This window comes from Pelobates fuscus, chromosome 1 (assembly GCF_036172605.1).
Source record: "Pelobates fuscus isolate aPelFus1 chromosome 1, aPelFus1.pri, whole genome shotgun sequence".
Lineage (NCBI taxonomy): Eukaryota > Metazoa > Chordata > Amphibia > Anura > Pelobatidae > Pelobates > Pelobates fuscus.
The window spans coordinates 9,108,118-9,125,219 of NC_086317.1; the positions used below are offsets into that span (position 1 = coordinate 9,108,118).

General features: G+C 51.3%; 1 protein-coding gene across 8 annotated transcripts in view; it reads left to right on the forward strand.

Annotated features, from left to right (window-relative positions):
• Window positions 1-17,102, forward strand: part of STXBP5L (syntaxin binding protein 5L) — a 350,034-nt gene that overhangs the window by 204,670 nt on the left and 128,262 nt on the right. For all 8 annotated transcript variants that reach the window (XM_063446146.1, XM_063446149.1, XM_063446159.1 and 5 more), the window contains exons 13-14: window positions 1,909-1,976; window positions 4,256-4,296. In XM_063446146.1, the coding sequence (XP_063302216.1) occupies window positions 1,909-1,976; window positions 4,256-4,296 (109 nt within the window). The remainder of the gene's footprint in view (window positions 1-1,908; window positions 1,977-4,255; window positions 4,297-17,102) is intronic.

Genomic DNA, 17,102 nt, shown 5'->3' on the forward strand with positions numbered 1-17,102 from the left:
TAATACTCCCAGTAATGTGTCTGAGTGTATAACAGAGCTCCACAGCAATAATACTCCCAGTAATGTGTCTGAGTGTATAACAGAGCTCCACGGCAATAACTCTCCCAGTAATGTGTCTGAGTGTATAACAGAGCTCCACAGCAATAATACTCCCAGTAATGTGTCTGAGTGTATAACAGAGCTCCACGGCAATAACTCTCCCAGCAATGTGTCTGAATGTATAACAGAGCTCCACAGTAATAATTCTCCCAGTAATGTGTCTGAGTGTATAACAGAGCTCCACAGCAATAATACTCTCAGTAATGTGTCTGAGTGTGTAACAGAGCTCCACATCAATAATACTCCCAGTAATGTGTCTGAGTGTATAACAGAGCTCCACAGCAATAATACTCCCAGTAATGTGCCTGAGTGTATAACAGAACTCCACAGTAATAATACTCCCAGTAATGTGTCTGAGTGTATAACAGAGCTCCACAGCAATAATACTCCCAGTAATGTGTCTGAGTGTATAACAGAGCTCCACAGCAATAATACTCCCAGTAATGTGCCTGAGTGTATAACAGAACTCCACAGTAATAATACTCCCAGTAATGTGTCTGAGTATATAACAGAGCTTCACAGCAATAATACTCCCAGTAATGTGTCTGAGTGTATAACAGAGCTCCACAGTAATAATACTCCCAGTAATGTGTCTGAGTGTATAACAGAGCTCCACAGCAATAATACTCCCAGTAATGTGTCTGAGTGTATAACAGAGCTCCACAGCAATAATACTCCCAGTAATGTGCCTGAGTGTATAACAGAACTCCACAGTAATAATACTCCCAGTAATGTGTCTGAGTATATAACAGAGCTTCACAGCAATAATACTCCCAGTAATGTGTCTGAGTGTATAACAGAGCTCCACAGTAATAATACTCCCAGTAATGTGTCTGAGTGTATAACAGAGCTCCACAGCAATAATACTCCCAGTAATGTGTCTGTGTATAACAGAGCCCCACAGTAATAATACTCCCAGTAATGTGTCTGTGTATAACAGAGCCCCACAGTAATAATACTCCCAGTAATGTGTCTGAGTGTATAACAGAGCTCCACAGTAATAATACTCCCAGTAACGTGTCTGTGTATAACAGAGCTCCACAGAAAATATACTCCCAGTAATGTGTCTGAGTGTATAACAGAGCTCCACAGCAATAATACTCCCAGTAATGTGTCTGAGTGTATAACAGAGCTCCACAGCAATAATACTTCCAGTAATGTGTCTGAGTGTATAACAGAGCTCCACAGCAATAATACTCCCAGTAATGTGTCTGAGTGTATAACAGAGCTCCACAGCAATAACACTCCCAGTAATGTGTCTGAGTGTATAACAGAGCTTCACAGCAATAACACTCCCAGTAATGTGTCTGAGTGTATAACAGAGCTCCACAGCAATAATACTCCCAGTAATGTGTCTGAGTGTATAACAGAGCCCCACAGCAATAATACTCCCAGTAATGTGTCTGAGTATATCACAGAGCTCCGCAGCAATAATACTCCCAGTAATGTGTCTGAGTGTATAACAGAGCTCCACAGCAATAATACTCCCTGTGATGTGTCTGTAAACTACAATAAATGTGTGTAGAAATCAGTCTGTGTAAGTAAGATACATTGTTCTTCTAAATTACATTTTAGTTGCATACATTGTTATTAGTAAATCACCCAAAATTTCTCAGAACCACTCCTCCCCACTCACACCCCTAAAATAAATCTGTCCCGTTAAAATGTTGTGAGGTATGTATTTATAAGACAATTTTATTCTTCCAGTTTGTCATTTGACTGTCTGTGATAATATTGATACATTTATCAAATTGTTCCTCTTATCTGTTTTTGGTTATATTTATTGTCACTGTATTTACCTGGATACAGGAATGGCCAATAACTGGAGGGGTATGGAACATTGGAACACAGACATATCCGGAAATTATTGTCACGGGGTAAGAATGATCTTAAACTTCTAGATTACATTTTTTTTTTTTACAATCTTTATTTATTTATTTTAGGTTTTCGTCAATGACAATGCAGGAACAGGAAAAAATATAGGCACTGTACACAAGAGAGATATACAAGAACATCCCACATACGTTTTATCACCGGCCAGTACTGAAAGAACCAGGCCTGTTGATTGGCTGTTAAATGTTGTATTTAATAATACAAAAAAAAGTTGAACCACATTCTATAAATTTAAATGATCACTATAGGGTCAGGAACATAAACATGCCTCCCTAAAAATAGCAAAATCTTACTTTTATTCAAGCCTGAAGCTGTAGTTCTGCATGCTGTTTGACTCAGAATAGTCAATAGTCAAAACCTGTCTGCTGACATCATCAGAAGTGGTGGCCTGATCCAATCACAATGCTTCCCCATAGGATTGGTTGAGACTGGCAAAGAAGCAGATCGGGGCAGAGCCAGCATGATTCAAACACAGCCCTGGCCAATCAGCATCTCCTCATAGAGATTAATTGAATCAATAAATCTCTATGAGGAAAGTTCAGTGTCTGCATGCAGAGGGAGGAGACACTGAATGTTTGGATGCATTTTAGGCAGCTATGACCCAGGAAGGATCTCTAACAGCCATCTGAGGAGTGGCCAGTGAAGTTATCACAAGGCTATAATGTAAACACTGCACTTTCACTGAAAATACAGTGTTTACAACAAAAAGCCTGAAGGTAAAGGTTCTACTAACCAGAACAAATTCAATAAGCTGTAGTTGTTCTGGTGACTATAGTGTCCCTTTAACGTTTTGCAAAATTTAAGAAAGATGGGGTAAAATAGCCAGTGGAGATAGCAGATGGGAAATAATAATGGACAATATGTAGGGATGGCTGATTGGATCAAGGGATGGATTATATGTGGGGATGACAGATGGTGTAATGGCACCAGTATACGGTAACGGTATACGAAGGGTTAATGCCGTTTAGGATGTTCCCTTTCCGAATGCCAAGGCAGCTAACGAACACTCCAATCAGCCGAACAGGAATCATATGGACACTTCAAACAGCCGAACAGTAAATCCATACGAATAAATCCCCCCAAGTACGAGACAAGGCTCCGTATTGAGGGTCAAGTACCGAACAGATCGGCGTTCATATGATGGAGAAATAGGAGAAGGGAGGTCGGCGGCTTCAGCGGTGTTTGTGCAAACTAGTATCCGTTTTTAGTTCCATGAAATTGTCGGCGAACACCGCTGGGCATTCGTATGTCCAAGATGGCCGCCACCTCATGTTCGTTATACGAACGGCGACCACCCAGCCTACATTCGACAAGAGGTGTCTGCGGTTAACCTCAACGTTCTAATCAGGCCAAGAGGCTAACCAGCAGCACACTTTCATGCTGGGTGGCCGACTGTTCGGCAGTTCATTCGGTAAAATGAAGAACAAACGTACGGGCTGTATGGACAAAGAACTAGCCGAACAAGCAGACGAACCAAGGAGAAATAAAGCAGTTTAAAAGACAGAGAGTCTGTCACAGATGAGAACAATGGATGGACAGTATGTGGGAATGACAATGGGAGCAAGAGATGGAGAAAATGTGGGGATGACAATGGGAGCAAGTAATGTACAATATGTGGGGGTGACAATGGGAGCAGGAGATGGACAATATGTGGGGGTTACGGATGGGAGCAAGAGATGGACAAAATGTGGGGATGACAATGGGAGCACGGGCTGGACAATATGTGGGGGGTTACAGATGGGAGCAAGAGATGGACAATATGTGGGGGTTACAGATGGGAGCAAGAGATGGACAAAATGTGGGAATGACACAAGGGAAAACAGGATGGACAGTGTGGGAAATGACAGATGGGCAAGCGGGATATACAATATGTGGAGATAGCAGTAGGGCAAACAGACAATATTTGGAGATAGCAGTAAGGCAAACAAGATAAACAATATTTCGAAATAGCAGTAGGGCAAGCGGGATATACACTATTTGGAGATAGCAGTAGGGCAGATAGATAATATTTGGAGATAGCAGTAGGGCAAACGGGATGGACAATGTGTGAGGATGACAGATGGGAAGACAGGATTATAAATGTTGGAATGGCAGATGGGAAAATGGTATGGACAATGTGTGGGGTGACATAGTTGAACAAGGGATGGACAATGTGTGGGGTGACATAGTTGAACAAGGGATGGACAATGTGTGGGGTGACATAGTTGAACAAGGGATGGACAATATGTTGGTTTCCTTCTAATGTTTGTGTTCTGTGTTTTAGACATGCGGATGGCTCTGTCAAGTTTTGGGATGCCTCAGCCAGTAAGTACTGTCATGCATATTATGACAGGGTTTGATGTTACTCTCTAAACATTGTGCAATTTAAATTACTAAAGGACAGAGATCTAACCATACAGAGATCTAACCAACTTCACACCCAGCATCCTCTTTTAACTAAAGCAATGACTATTTTAACTGTGCCAGGCAGTGGGGGAATAACTCACTGTTTGCAAGTTAAGTATTTCTTATTATAATATCCACATATTCTGTTATTACTGTGTGCGGGTCTTTGCACCTTTTGAAGCAGCGTTTACCTTTTTGCCATCGAGACCTTGCACACTGAGTAACTGCCTTTATCTCATGATTTTAAACATTCCAATTGTTTTAAAGCATATAATTATGTATTTATTAGTATTCTCCATTCTGATATTTCCACTGTTTTCCTGTATTCAACAACACAATTCCATGTCAAAATGTCCTCGTTCACTCCCCTCTCAGAATACCCATTTATTACATTCTGCTATTGTTTTAATTCCTCTCTGTGGCTTGTTTATGTGACATTTATTTATTATTTGTCGTGACATCAATCATCTCTTTAATGTGCTGTCAGCAGAAAGCCATGGCTATTCTCTCGTGGCCTCGTACCCTTATACTGACTCCTGGAGCCATATTTCACCTGTACAAGCACTTTTCCTTTGTCGGTTTTAATGCATAAACGTAAAATCCTTGATGTATCTACGCCAGGGTCTAGGTCAGCTCTGGGTTTATAAACTAAGATAGAGAGGCAATATAACTTTATACACAGCTATCCCCACCCTAAACCTTTAAATCACTTCTAATATTTATTCCAGGACGTTCAAATATTGACAATCTTCTTTTTTCTTCTATTCTGGAGAAATAGTTAGTCTCATGGTTGTTGCGCGCAGGTCTGTGAGAGAACAAGTCGTGTTTTCCTCTTCGTTTTACAAATGCATGACAAAGGAAGAATGCATAACAGTTTGCCATGGAGGTTTTAGTAGGGTGATTGGTGAATGGTTCTATGAAATACCTGAGAGATAAATCTAGCTGTTACGGTGAGATGTGACAGTCTACGTAGGCTAAATGGTTCTTAATCTTTACACAATGTGTGTATACAGACTTTCTTTATGCAGAATTCTAGCTGCAGTGAGCGTGCTGCTCAGGTAGTGTGAGTTATAGGAGGTGTGGGAGCTGCAGTGAGTGTGCTATAGGAGGTGTGGGGAGCTGCAGTGAGCGTGCTGCTCAGGTAGTGTGAGTTATAGGAGGTGTGGGAGCTGCAGTGAGTGTGCTGCTCAGGTAGTGTGTGTTATAGGAGGTGTGGGGAGCTGCAGTGAGTGTGCTGCTCAGGTAGTGTGTGTTATAGGAGGTGTGGGGAGCTGCAGTGAGTGTGTTGCTCAGTTAGCGTGGGTTATAGGAGGTGTGGGGAGCTGCAGTGAGCGTGCTGCTCAGGTAGTGTGTGTTATAGGAGGTGTGGGGAGCTGCAGTGAGTGTGTTGCTCAGTTAGTGTGGGTTATAGGAGGTGTGGGGAGCTGCAGTGAATGTTTCGCTCAGGTAGTGTGGGTTATAGGAGGTGTGGGGAGCTGCAGTGAGCGTGCTGCTCAGGTAGTGTGGGTTATAGGAGGTGTGGGGAGCTGCAGTGAGCGTGCTGCTCAGGTAGTGTGTGCTATAGGAGGTGTGGGGAGCTGCAGTGATGGTGCTGCTCAGGTAGTGTGGGCTATGGGAGGTGTGGGGAGCTGCAGTGAGCGTGCTGCTCAGGTAGTGTGTGTTATAGGAGGTGTGGGGAGCTGCAGTGAGTGTGCTGCTCAGGTAGTGTGGGCTATGGGAGGTGTGGGGAGCTGCAGTGAGCGTGCTGCTCAGGTAGTGTGTGTTATAGGAGGTGTGGGGAGCTGCAGTGAGTGTGCTGCTCAGGCAGTGTGAGTTATAGGAGGTGTGGGGAGCTGCAGTGAGCATGCTGCTTAGGTAGTGTGTGTTATAGGAGGTGTGGGGAGCTGCAGTGATAGTGCTGCTCAGGTAGTGTGGGCTATGGGAGGTGTGGGGAGCTGCAGTGAGTGTGCTGCTCAGGTAGTGTGTGTTATAGGAGGTGTGGGGAGCTGCAGTGAGTGTGCTGCTCAGGTAGTGTGGGCTATGGGAGGTGTGGGGAGCTGCAGTGAGCGTGCTGCTCAGGTAGTGTGTGTTATAGGAGGGGTGGGGAGCTGCAGTGAGCGTGCTGCTCAGGTAGTGTGGGCTATGGGAGGTGTGGGGAGCTGCAGTGAGCGTGCTGCTCAGGTAGTGTGGGTTATAGGAGGTGTGGGTAGCTGCAGTGAGTGTGCTGCTCAGGTAGTGTGTGTTATAGGAGGTGTGGGAGCTGCAGTGAGTGTGCTGCTCAGGTAGTGTGGGTTATAGGAGGTGTGGGGAGCTGCAGTGAGAGTGCTGCTCAGGGAGTGTGGGTTATAGGAGGTGTGGGGAGCTGCAGTGAGTGTGCTGCTCAGGTAGTGTAGGTTATAGGAGGTGTGGTGAGCTGCAGTGAGTGTGCTGCTCAGGTAGTGTGTGTTATAGGAGGTGTGGGAGCTGCAGTGAGTGTGCTGCTCAGGTAGTGTGTGTTATAGAAGGTGTGGGGAGCTGCAGTGAGTGTGCTGCTCAGGTAGTGTGGGTTATAGGACGTGTGGGGAGCTGCAGTGAGCGTGCTGCTCAGGTAGTGTGTGTTATAGGAGGTGTGGGGAGCTGCAGTGAGTGTGTTGCTCAGTTAGTGTGGGTTATAGGAGGTGTGGGGAGCTGCAGTGAATGTTTCGCTCAGGTAGTGTGGGCTATGGGAGGTGTGGGGAGCTGCAGTGAGCGTGCTGCTCAGGTAGTGTGGGCTATGGGGGGTGTGGGGAGCTGCAGTGAGTGTGCTGCTCAGGTAGTGTAGGTTATAGGAGGTGTGGTGAGCTGCAGTGAGTGTGCTGCTCAGATAGTGTGTGTTATAGGAGGTGTGGGAGCTGCAGTGAGTGTGCTGCTCAGGTAGTGTGGGTTAAAGGAGGTGTGGGGAGCTGCAGTGAGAGTGCTGCTCAGGGAGTGTGGGTTATAGGAGGTGTGGGGAGCTGCAGTGAGTGTGCTGCTCAGGTAGTGTAGGTTATAGGAGGTGTGGTGAGCTGCAGTGAGTGTGCTGCTCAGGTAGTGTGTGTTATAGGAGGTGTGGGAGCTGCAGTGATGGTGCTGCTCAGGTAGTGTGGGTTATAGGAGGTGTGGGGAGCTGCAGTGAGTGTGCTGCTCAGGTAGTGTGGGTTAAAGGAGGTGTGGGGAGCTGCAGTGAGCGTGCTGCTCAGGTAGTGTGTGTTATAGGAGGTGTGGGAGCTGCAGTGAGCGTGCTGCTCAGGTAGTGTGTGTTATAGGAGGTGTGGGGAGCTGCAGTGAGCGTGCTGCTCAGGTAGTGTGGGCTATGGGAGGTGTGGGGAGCTGCAGTGAGCGTGCTGCTCAGGTAGTGTGGGTTATAGGAGGTGTGGGGAGCTGCAGTGAGTGTGCTGCTCAGGTAGTGTGTGCTATAGGAGGTGTGGGGAGCTGCAGTGAGTGTGCTGCTCAGGTAGTGTCTGTTATAGGAGGTGTGGGGAGCTGCAGTGAGTGTGCTGCTCAGGTAGTGTGGGCTATGGGGGGTGTGGGGAGCTGCAGTGAGCGTGCTGCTCAGGTAGTGTGTGTTATAGGAGGTGTGGGGAGCTGCAGTGAGTGTGCTGCTCAGGTAGTGTGTGTTATAGGAGGTGTGGGGAGCTGCAGTGAGTGTGCTGCTCAGGTAGTGTGGGCTATGGGAGGTGTGGGGAGCTGCAGTGAGCGTGCTGCTCAGGTAGTGTGGGTTATAGGAGGTGTGGGGAGCTGCAGTGAGTGTGCTGCTCAGGTAGTGTAGGTTATAGGAGGTGTGGTGAGCTGCAGTGAGTGTGCTGCTCAGGTAGTGTGTGTTATAGGAGGTATGGGAGCTGCAGTGAGTGTGCTTCTCAGGTAGTGTGGGTTATAGGAGGTGTGGGGAGCTTCAGTGAGAGTGCTGCTCAGGGAGTGTGGGTTATAGGAGGTGTGGGGAGCTGCAGTGAGTGTGCTGCTCAGGTAGTGTAGGTTATAGGAGGTGTGGTGAGCTGCAGTGAGCGTGCTGCTCAGGTAGTGTGTGTTATAGGAGGTGTGGGAGCTGCAGTGAGCGTGCTGCTCAGGTAGTGTGGGTTATAGGAGGTGTGGGGAGCTGCAGTGAGCGTGCTGCTCAGGTAGTGTGTGTTATAGGAGGTGTAGGGAACTGCAGTGTGCGTGCTGCTCAGGTAGTCTGTGTTATAGGAGGTGTGCGGAGCTGCAGTGAGTGTGCTGCTCAGGTAGTGTGTGTTATAGGAGGTGTGGGGAGCTGCAGTGAGTGTGTTGCTCAGGTAGTGTGGGTTATAGGAGGTGTGGGGAGCTGCAGTGAGTGTGCTGCTCAGGTAGTGTGGGTTATAGGACATGTGGGGGGCTGCAGTGACTGTGCTGCTCAGGTAGTGTGTGTTATAGTTGGTGTGGGGAGCTGCAGTGAGCGTGCTGCTCAGGTAGTGTGTGTTATAGGAGGTGTGGGGAACTGCGGTGTGCGTGCTGCTCTGGTAGTGTGTGTTATAGGAGGTGCGGGGAGCTGCAGTGAGTGTGCTGCTCAGGTAGTGTGTGTTATAGGAGGTGTGGAAAGCTGCAGTGAGTGTGTTGCTCAGGTAGTGTGTGTTATAGGAGGTGTGGGGAGCTGCAGTGAGCGTGCTGCTCAGGTAGTGTGTGTTATAGGAGGTGTGGGGAGCTGCAGTGAGTGTGCTGCTCAGGTAGTGTGTGTTATAGGAGGTGTGGGGAGCTGCAGTGAATGTTTCGCTCAGGTAGTGTGGGCTATGGGAGGTGTGGGGAGCTGCAGTGAGCGTGTTGCTCAGGTAGTGTGGGTTATAGGAGGTGTGGGGAGCTGCAGTGAATGTTTCGCTCAGGTAGTGTGGGCTATGGGAGGTGTGGGGAGCTGCAGTGAGTGTGCTGCTCAGGTAGTGTGGGCTATGGGAGGTGTGGGGAGCTGTAGTGTGTGTTATAGGAGGTGTGGGGAGCTGCAGGGAGTGTGCTGCTCAGGTAGTGTGGGTTATAGGAGGTGTGGGGAGCTGCAGGGAGTGTGCTGCTCAGGTAGTGTGTGTTATAGGAGGTGTGGGGAGCTGCAGGGAGTGTGCTGCTCAGATAGTGTGTGTTATAGGAGGTGTGGGGAGCTGCAGTGAGTGTGCTGCTCAGGTAGTGTGTGTTATAGGAGGTGTGGGGAGCTGCAGTGAGGGAGGGTGTTGCTCAGGTAGTGTGGGTTATAGGAGGTGTGGGGAGCTGCAGTGAGGGAGGGTGTTGCTCAGGTAGTGTGGGTTATAGGAGGTGTGGGGAGCTGCAGTGAGCGTGCTGCTCAGATAGTGTGTGTTATAGGAGGTGTGGGGAGCTGCAGGGAGTGTGCTGCTCAGGTAGTGTGTGTTATAGGAGGTGTGGGAGCTGCAGTGAGTGTGCTGCTCAGGTAGTGTGGGTTATAGGAGGTGTGGGGAGCTGCAGTGATGGTGCTGCTCAGGCAGTGTGGGTTATAGGAGGTGTGGGGAGCTGCAGTGATGGTGCTGCTCAGATAGTGTGTGTTATAGGAGGTGTGGGGAGCTGCAGTGAGCGTGCTGCTCAGGTAGTGTGTGCTATAGGAGGTGTGGGGAGCTGCAGTGATGGTGCTGCTCAGGTAGTGTGGGTTATAGGAGGTGTGGGGAGCTGCAGTGATGGTGCTGCTCAGATAGTGTGTGTTATAGGAGGTGTGGGGAGCTGCAGTGAGTGTGCTGCTCAGGTAGTGTGGGTTATAGGAGGTGTGGGGAGCTGCAGTGAGGGAGGGTGTTACTCAGGTAGTGTGGGTTATAGGAGGTGTGGGGAGCTGCAGTGAGTGTGCTGCTCAGGTAGTGTGGGCTATGGGAGGTGTGGGGAGCTGCAGTGAGCGTGCTGCTCAGGTAGTGTGGGTTATAGGAGGTGTGGGGAGCTGCAGTGAGTGTGCTGCTCAGGTAGTGTAGGTTATAGGAGGTGTGGTGAGCTGCAGTGAGTGTGCTGCTCAGGTAGTGTGTGTTATAGGAGGTATGGGAGCTGCAGTGAGTGTGCTGCTCAGGTAGTGTGGGTTATAGGAGGTGTGGGGAGCTGCAGTGAGAGTGCTGCTCAGGGAGTGTGGGTTATAGGAGGTGTGGGGAGCTGCAGTGAGTGTGCTGCTCAGGTAGTGTAGGTTATAGGAGGTGTGGTGAGCTGCAGTGAGTGTGCTGCTCAGGTAGTGTGTGTTATAGGAGGTGTGGGAAGCTGCAGTGAGTGTGTTGCTCAGGTAGTGTGTGTTATAGGAGGTGTGGGGAGCTGCAGTGAGCGTGCTGCTCAGGTAGTGTGTGTTATAGGAGGTGTGGGGAGCTGCAGTGAGTGTGCTGCTCAGGTAGTGTGTGTTATAGGAGGTGTGGGGAGCTGCAGTGAATGTTTCGCTCAGGTAGTGTGGGCTATGGGAGGTGTGGGGAGCTGCAGTGAGCGTGCTGCTCAGGTAGTGTGGGTTATAGGAGGTGTGGGGAGCTGCAGTGAGTGTGCTGCTCAGGTAGTGTAGGTTATAGGAGGTGTGGTGAGCTGCAGTGAGTGTGCTGCTCAGGTAGTGTGTGTTATAGGAGGTATGGGAGCTGCAGTGAGTGTGCTGCTCAGGTAGTGTGGGTTATAGGAGGTGTGGGGAGCTGCAGTGAGAGTGCTGCTCAGGGAGTGTGGGTTATAGGAGGTGTGGGGAGCTGCAGTGAGTGTGCTGCTCAGGTAGTGTAGGTTATAGGAGGTGTGGTGAGCTGCAGTGAGTGTGCTGCTCAGGTAGTGTGTGTTATAGGAGGTGTGGGAAGCTGCAGTGAGTGTGTTGCTCAGGTAGTGTGTGTTATAGGAGGTGTGGGGAGCTGCAGTGAGCGTGCTGCTCAGGTAGTGTGTGTTATAGGAGGTGTGGGGAGCTGCAGTGAGTGTGCTGCTCAGGTAGTGTGTGTTATAGGAGGTGTGGGGAGCTGCAGTGAATGTTTCGCTCAGGTAGTGTGGGCTATGGGAGGTGTGGGGAGCTGCAGTGAGCGTGTTGCTCAGGTAGTGTGGGTTATAGGAGGTGTGGGAGCTGCAATGAGCGTGCTGCTCAGGTAGTGTGTGTTATAGGAGGTGTGGGGAGCTGCAGTGAGCGTGCTGCTCAGGTAGTGTGGGCTATGGGAGGTGTGGGGAGCTGCAGTGAGCATGCTGCTCAGGTAGTGTGGGTTATAGGAGGTGTGGGGAGCTGCAGTGAGTGTGCTGCTCAGGTAGTGTGTGCTATAGGAGGTGTGGGGAGCTGCAGTGAGTGTGCTGCTCAGGTAGTGTCTGTTATAGGAGGTGTGGGGAGCTGCAGTGAGTGTGCTGCTCAGGTAGTGTGGGCTATGGGGGGTGTGGGGAGCTGCAGTGAGCGTGCTGCTCAGGTAGTGTGTGTTATAGGAGGTGTGGGGAGCTGCAGTGAGTGTGCTGCTCAGGTAGTGTGTGTTATAGGAGGTGTGGGGAGCTGCAGTGAATGTTTCGCTCAGGTAGTGTGGGCTATGGGAGGTGTGGGGAGCTGCAGTGAGCGTGCTGCTCAGGTAGTGTGGGTTATAGGAGGTGTGGGGAGCTGCAGTGAGTGTGCTGCTCAGGTAGTGTAGGTTATAGGAGGTGTGGTGAGCTGCAGTGAGTGTGCTGCTCAGGTAGTGTGTGTTATAGGAGGTGTGGGAAGCTGCAGTGAGTGTGTTGCTCAGGTAGTGTGTGTTATAGGAGGTGTGGGGAGCTGCAGTGAGCGTGCTGCTCAGGTAGTGTGTGTTATAGGAGGTGTGGGGAGCTGCAGTGAGTGTGCTGCTCAGGTAGTGTGTGTTATAGGAGGTGTGGGGAGCTGCAGTGAATGTTTCGCTCAGGTAGTGTGGGCTATGGGAGGTGTGGGGAGCTGCAGTGAGCGTGTTGCTCAGGTAGTGTGGGTTATAGGAGGTGTGGGAGCTGCAATGAGCGTGCTGCTCAGGTAGTGTGTGTTATAGGAGGTGTGGGGAGCTGCAGTGAGCGTGCTGCTCAGGTAGTGTGGGCTATGGGAGGTGTGGGGAGCTGCAGTGAGCATGCTGCTCAGGTAGTGTGGGTTATAGGAGGTGTGGGGAGCTGCAGTGAGTGTGCTGCTCAGGTAGTGTGTGCTATAGGAGGTGTGGGGAGCTGCAGTGAGTGTGCTGCTCAGGTAGTGTCTGTTATAGGAGGTGTGGGGAGCTGCAGTGAGTGTGCTGCTCAGGTAGTGTAGGTTATAGGAGGTGTGGTGAGCTGCAGTGAGTGTGCTGCTCAGGTAGTGTGTGTTATAGGAGGTATGTGAGCTGCAGTGAGTGTGCTGCTCAGGTAGTGTGTGTTATAGGAGGTGTGGGGAGCTGCAGTGAATGTTTCGCTCAGGTAGTGTGGGCTATGGGAGGTGTGGGGAGCTGCAGTGAGCGTGCTGCTCAGGTAGTGTGGGTTATAGGAGGTGTGGGGAGCTGCAGTGAGTGTGCTGCTCAGGTAGTGTAGGTTATAGGAGGTGTGGTGAGCTGCAGTGAGTGTGCTGCTCAGGTAGTGTGTGTTATAGGAGGTATGGGAGCTGCAGTGAGTGTGCTGCTCAGGTAGTGTGGGTTATAGGAGGTGTGGGGAGCTGCAGTGAGAGTGCTGCTCAGGGAGTGTGGGTTATAGGAGGTGTGGGGAGCTGCAGTGAGTGTGCTGCTCAGGTAGTGTAGGTTATAGGAGGTGTGGTGAGCTGCAGTGAGTGTGCTGCTCAGGTAGTGTGTGTTATAGGAGGTGTGGGAAGCTGCAGTGAGTGTGTTGCTCAGGTAGTGTGTGTTATAGGAGGTGTGGGGAGCTGCAGTGAGCGTGCTGCTCAGGTAGTGTGTGTTGTAGGAGGTGTGGGGAGCTGCAGTGAGTGTGCTGCTCAGGTAGTGTGTGTTATAGGAGGTGTGGGGAGCTGCAGTGAATGTTTCGCTCAGGTAGTGTGGGCTATGGGAGGTGTGGGGAGCTGCAGTGAGCGTGTTGCTCAGGTAGTGTGGGTTATAGGAGGTGTGGGAGCTGCAATGAGCGTGCTGCTCAGGTAGTGTGTGTTATAGGAGGTGTGGGGAGCTGCAGTGAGCGTGCTGCTCAGGTAGTGTGGGCTATGGGAGGTGTGGGGAGCTGCAGTGAGCATGCTGCTCAGGTAGTGTGGGTTATAGGAGGTGTGGGGAGCTGCAGTGAGTGTGCTGCTCAGGTAGTGTGTGCTATAGGAGGTGTGGGGAGCTGCAGTGAGTGTGCTGCTCAGGTAGTGTCTGTTATAGGAGGTGTGGGGAGCTGCAGTGAGTGTGCTGCTCAGGTAGTGTGGGCTATGGGGGGTGTGGGGAGCTGCAGTGAGCGTGCTGCTCAGGTAGTGTGTGTTATAGGAGGTGTGGGGAGCTGCAGTGAGTGTGCTGCTCAGGTAGTGTGTGTTATAGGAGGTGTGGGGAGCTGCAGTGAGTGTGCTGCTCAGGTAGTGTGGGCTATGGGAGGTGTGGGGAGCTGCAGTGAGCGTGCTGCTCAGGTAGTGTGGGTTATAGGAGGTGTGGGGAGCTGCAGTGAGTGTGCTGCTCAGGTAGTGTAGGTTATAGGAGGTGTGGTGAGCTGCAGTGAGTGTGCTGCTCAGGTAGTGGTAGTTATAGGAGGTATGGGAGCTGCAGTGAGTGTGCTTCTCAGGTAGTGTGGGTTATAGGAGGTGTGGGGAGCTTCAGTGAGAGTGCTGCTCAGGGAGTGTGGGTTATAGGAGGTGTGGGGAGCTGCAGTGAGTGTGCTGCTCAGGTAGTGTAGGTTATAGGAGGTGTGGTGAGCTGCAGTGAGTGTGCTGCTCAGGTAGTGTGTGTTATAGGAGGTGTGGGAGCTGCAGTGAGTGTGCTTCTCAGGTAGTGTGGGTTATAGGAGGTGTGGGGAGCTGCAATGAGTGTGCTGCTCAGGTAGTGTGGGTTATAGGAGGTGTGGGGAGCTGCAGTGAGCGTGCTGCTCAGGTAGTGTGTGTTATAGGAGGTGTGGGAGCTGCAGTGAGCGTGCTGCTCAGGTAGTGTGGGTTATAGGAGGTGTGGGGAGCTGCAGTGAGCGTGCTGCTCAGGTAGTGTGTGTTATAGGAGGTGTAGGGAACTGCAGTGTGCGTGCTGCTCAGGTAGTCTGTGTTATAGGAGGTGTGCGGAGCTGCAGTGAGTGTGCTGCTCAGGTAGTGTGTGTTATAGGAGGTGTGGGGAGCTGCAGTGAGTGTGTTGCTCAGGTAGTGTGGGTTATAGGAGGTGTGGGGAGCTGCAGTGAGCGTGCTGCTCAGGTAGTGTGTGTTATAGGAGGTGTGGGGAGCTGCAGTGAGTGTGCTGCTCAGGTAGTGTGTGTTATAGGAGGTGTGGGGAGCTGCAGTGAATGTTTCGCTCAGGTAGTGTGGGCTATGGGAGGTGTGGGGAGCTGCAGTGAGCGTGTTGCTCAGGTAGTGTGGGTTATAGGAGGTGTGGGGAGCTGCAGTGAATGTTTCGCTCAGGTAGTGTGGGCTATGGGAGGTGTGGGGAGCTGCAGTGAGTGTGCTGCTCAGGTAGTGTGGGCTATGGGAGGTGTGGGGAGCTGTAGTGTGTGTTATAGGAGGTGTGGGGAGCTGCAGGGAGTGTGCTGCTCAGGTAGTGTGGGTTATAGGAGGTGTGGGGAGCTGCAGGGAGTGTGCTGCTCAGGTAGTGTGTGTTATAGGAGGTGTGGGGAGCTGCAGGGAGTGTGCTGCTCAGATAGTGTGTGTTATAGGAGGTGTGGGGAGCTGCAGTGAGTGTGCTGCTCAGGTAGTGTGTGTTATAGGAGGTGTGGGGAGCTGCAGTGAGGGAGGGTGTTGCTCAGGTAGTGTGGGTTATAGGAGGTGTGGGGAGCTGCAGTGAGGGAGGGTGTTGCTCAGGTAGTGTGGGTTATAGGAGGTGTGGGGAGCTGCAGTGAGCGTGCTGCTCAGATAGTGTGTGTTATAGGAGGTGTGGGGAGCTGCAGGGAGTGTGCTGCTCAGGTAGTGTGTGTTATAGGAGGTGTGGGAGCTGCAGTGAGTGTGCTGCTCAGGTAGTGTGGGTTATAGGAGGTGTGGGGAGCTGCAGTGATGGTGCTGCTCAGGCAGTGTGGGTTATAGGAGGTGTGGGGAGCTGCAGTGATGGTGCTGCTCAGATAGTGTGTGTTATAGGAGGTGTGGGGAGCTGCAGTGAGCGTGCTGCTCAGGTAGTGTGTGCTATAGGAGGTGTGGGGAGCTGCAGTGATGGTGCTGCTCAGGTAGTGTGGGTTATAGGAGGTGTGGGGAGCTGCAGTGATGGTGCTGCTCAGATAGTGTGTGTTATAGGAGGTGTGGGGAGCTGCAGTGAGTGTGCTGCTCAGGTAGTGTGGGTTATAGGAGGTGTGGGGAGCTGCAGTGAGGGAGGGTGTTACTCAGGTAGTGTGGGTTATAGGAGGTGTGGGGAGCTGCAGTGAGTGTGCTGCTCAGGTAGTGTGGGCTATGGGAGGTGTGGGGAGCTGCAGTGAGCGTGCTGCTCAGGTAGTGTGGGTTATAGGAGGTGTGGGGAGCTGCAGTGAGTGTGCTGCTCAGGTAGTGTAGGTTATAGGAGGTGTGGTGAGCTGCAGTGAGTGTGCTGCTCAGGTAGTGTGTGTTATAGGAGGTATGGGAGCTGCAGTGAGTGTGCTGCTCAGGTAGTGTGGGTTATAGGAGGTGTGGGGAGCTGCAGTGAGAGTGCTGCTCAGGGAGTGTGGGTTATAGGAGGTGTGGGGAGCTGCAGTGAGTGTGCTGCTCAGGTAGTGTAGGTTATAGGAGGTGTGGTGAGCTGCAGTGAGTGTGCTGCTCAGGTAGTGTGTGTTATAGGAGGTGTGGGAAGCTGCAGTGAGTGTGTTGCTCAGGTAGTGTGTGTTATAGGAGGTGTGGGGAGCTGCAGTGAGCGTGCTGCTCAGGTAGTGTGTGTTATAGGAGGTGTGGGGAGCTGCAGTGAGTGTGCTGCTCAGGTAGTGTGTGTTATAGGAGGTGTGGGGAGCTGCAGTGAATGTTTCGCTCAGGTAGTGTGGGCTATGGGAGGTGTGGGGAGCTGCAGTGAGCGTGTTGCTCAGGTAGTGTGGGTTATAGGAGGTGTGGGAGCTGCAATGAGCGTGCTGCTCAGGTAGTGTGTGTTATAGGAGGTGTGGGGAGCTGCAGTGAGCGTGCTGCTCAGGTAGTGTGGGCTATGGGAGGTGTGGGGAGCTGCAGTGAGCGTGCTGCTCAGGTAGTGTGGGTTATAGGAGGTGTGGGGAGCTGCAGTGAGTGTGCTGCTCAGGTAGTGTGTGCTATAGGAGGTGTGGGGAGCTGCAGTGAGTGTGCTGCTCAGGTAGTGTCTGTTATAGGAGGTGTGGGGAGCTGCAGTGAGTGTGCTGCTCAGGTAGTGTGGGCTATGGGGGGTGTGGGGAGCTGCAGTGAGCGTGCTGCTCAGGTAGTGTGTGTTATAGGAGGTGTGGGGAGCTGCAGTGAGTGTGCTGCTCAGGTAGTGTGTGTTATAGGAGGTGTGGGGAGCTGCAGTGAGTGTGCTGCTCAGGTAGTGTGGGCTATGGGAGGTGTGGGGAGCTGCAGTGAGCGTGCTGCTCAGGTAGTGTGGGTTATAGGAGGTGTGGGGAGCTGCAGTGAGTGTGCTGCTCAGGTAGTGTAGGTTATAGGAGGTGTGGTGAGCTGCAGTGAGTGTGCTGCTCAGGTAGTGTGTGTTATAGGAGGTATGGGAGCTGCAGTGAGTGTGCTTCTCAGGTAGTGTGGGTTATAGGAGGTGTGGGGAGCTTCAGTGAGAGTGCTGCTCAGGGAGTGTGGGTTATAGGAGGTGTGGGGAGCTGCAGTGAGTGTGCTGCTCAGGTAGTGTAGGTTATAGGAGGTGTGGTGAGCTGCAGTGAGTGTGCTG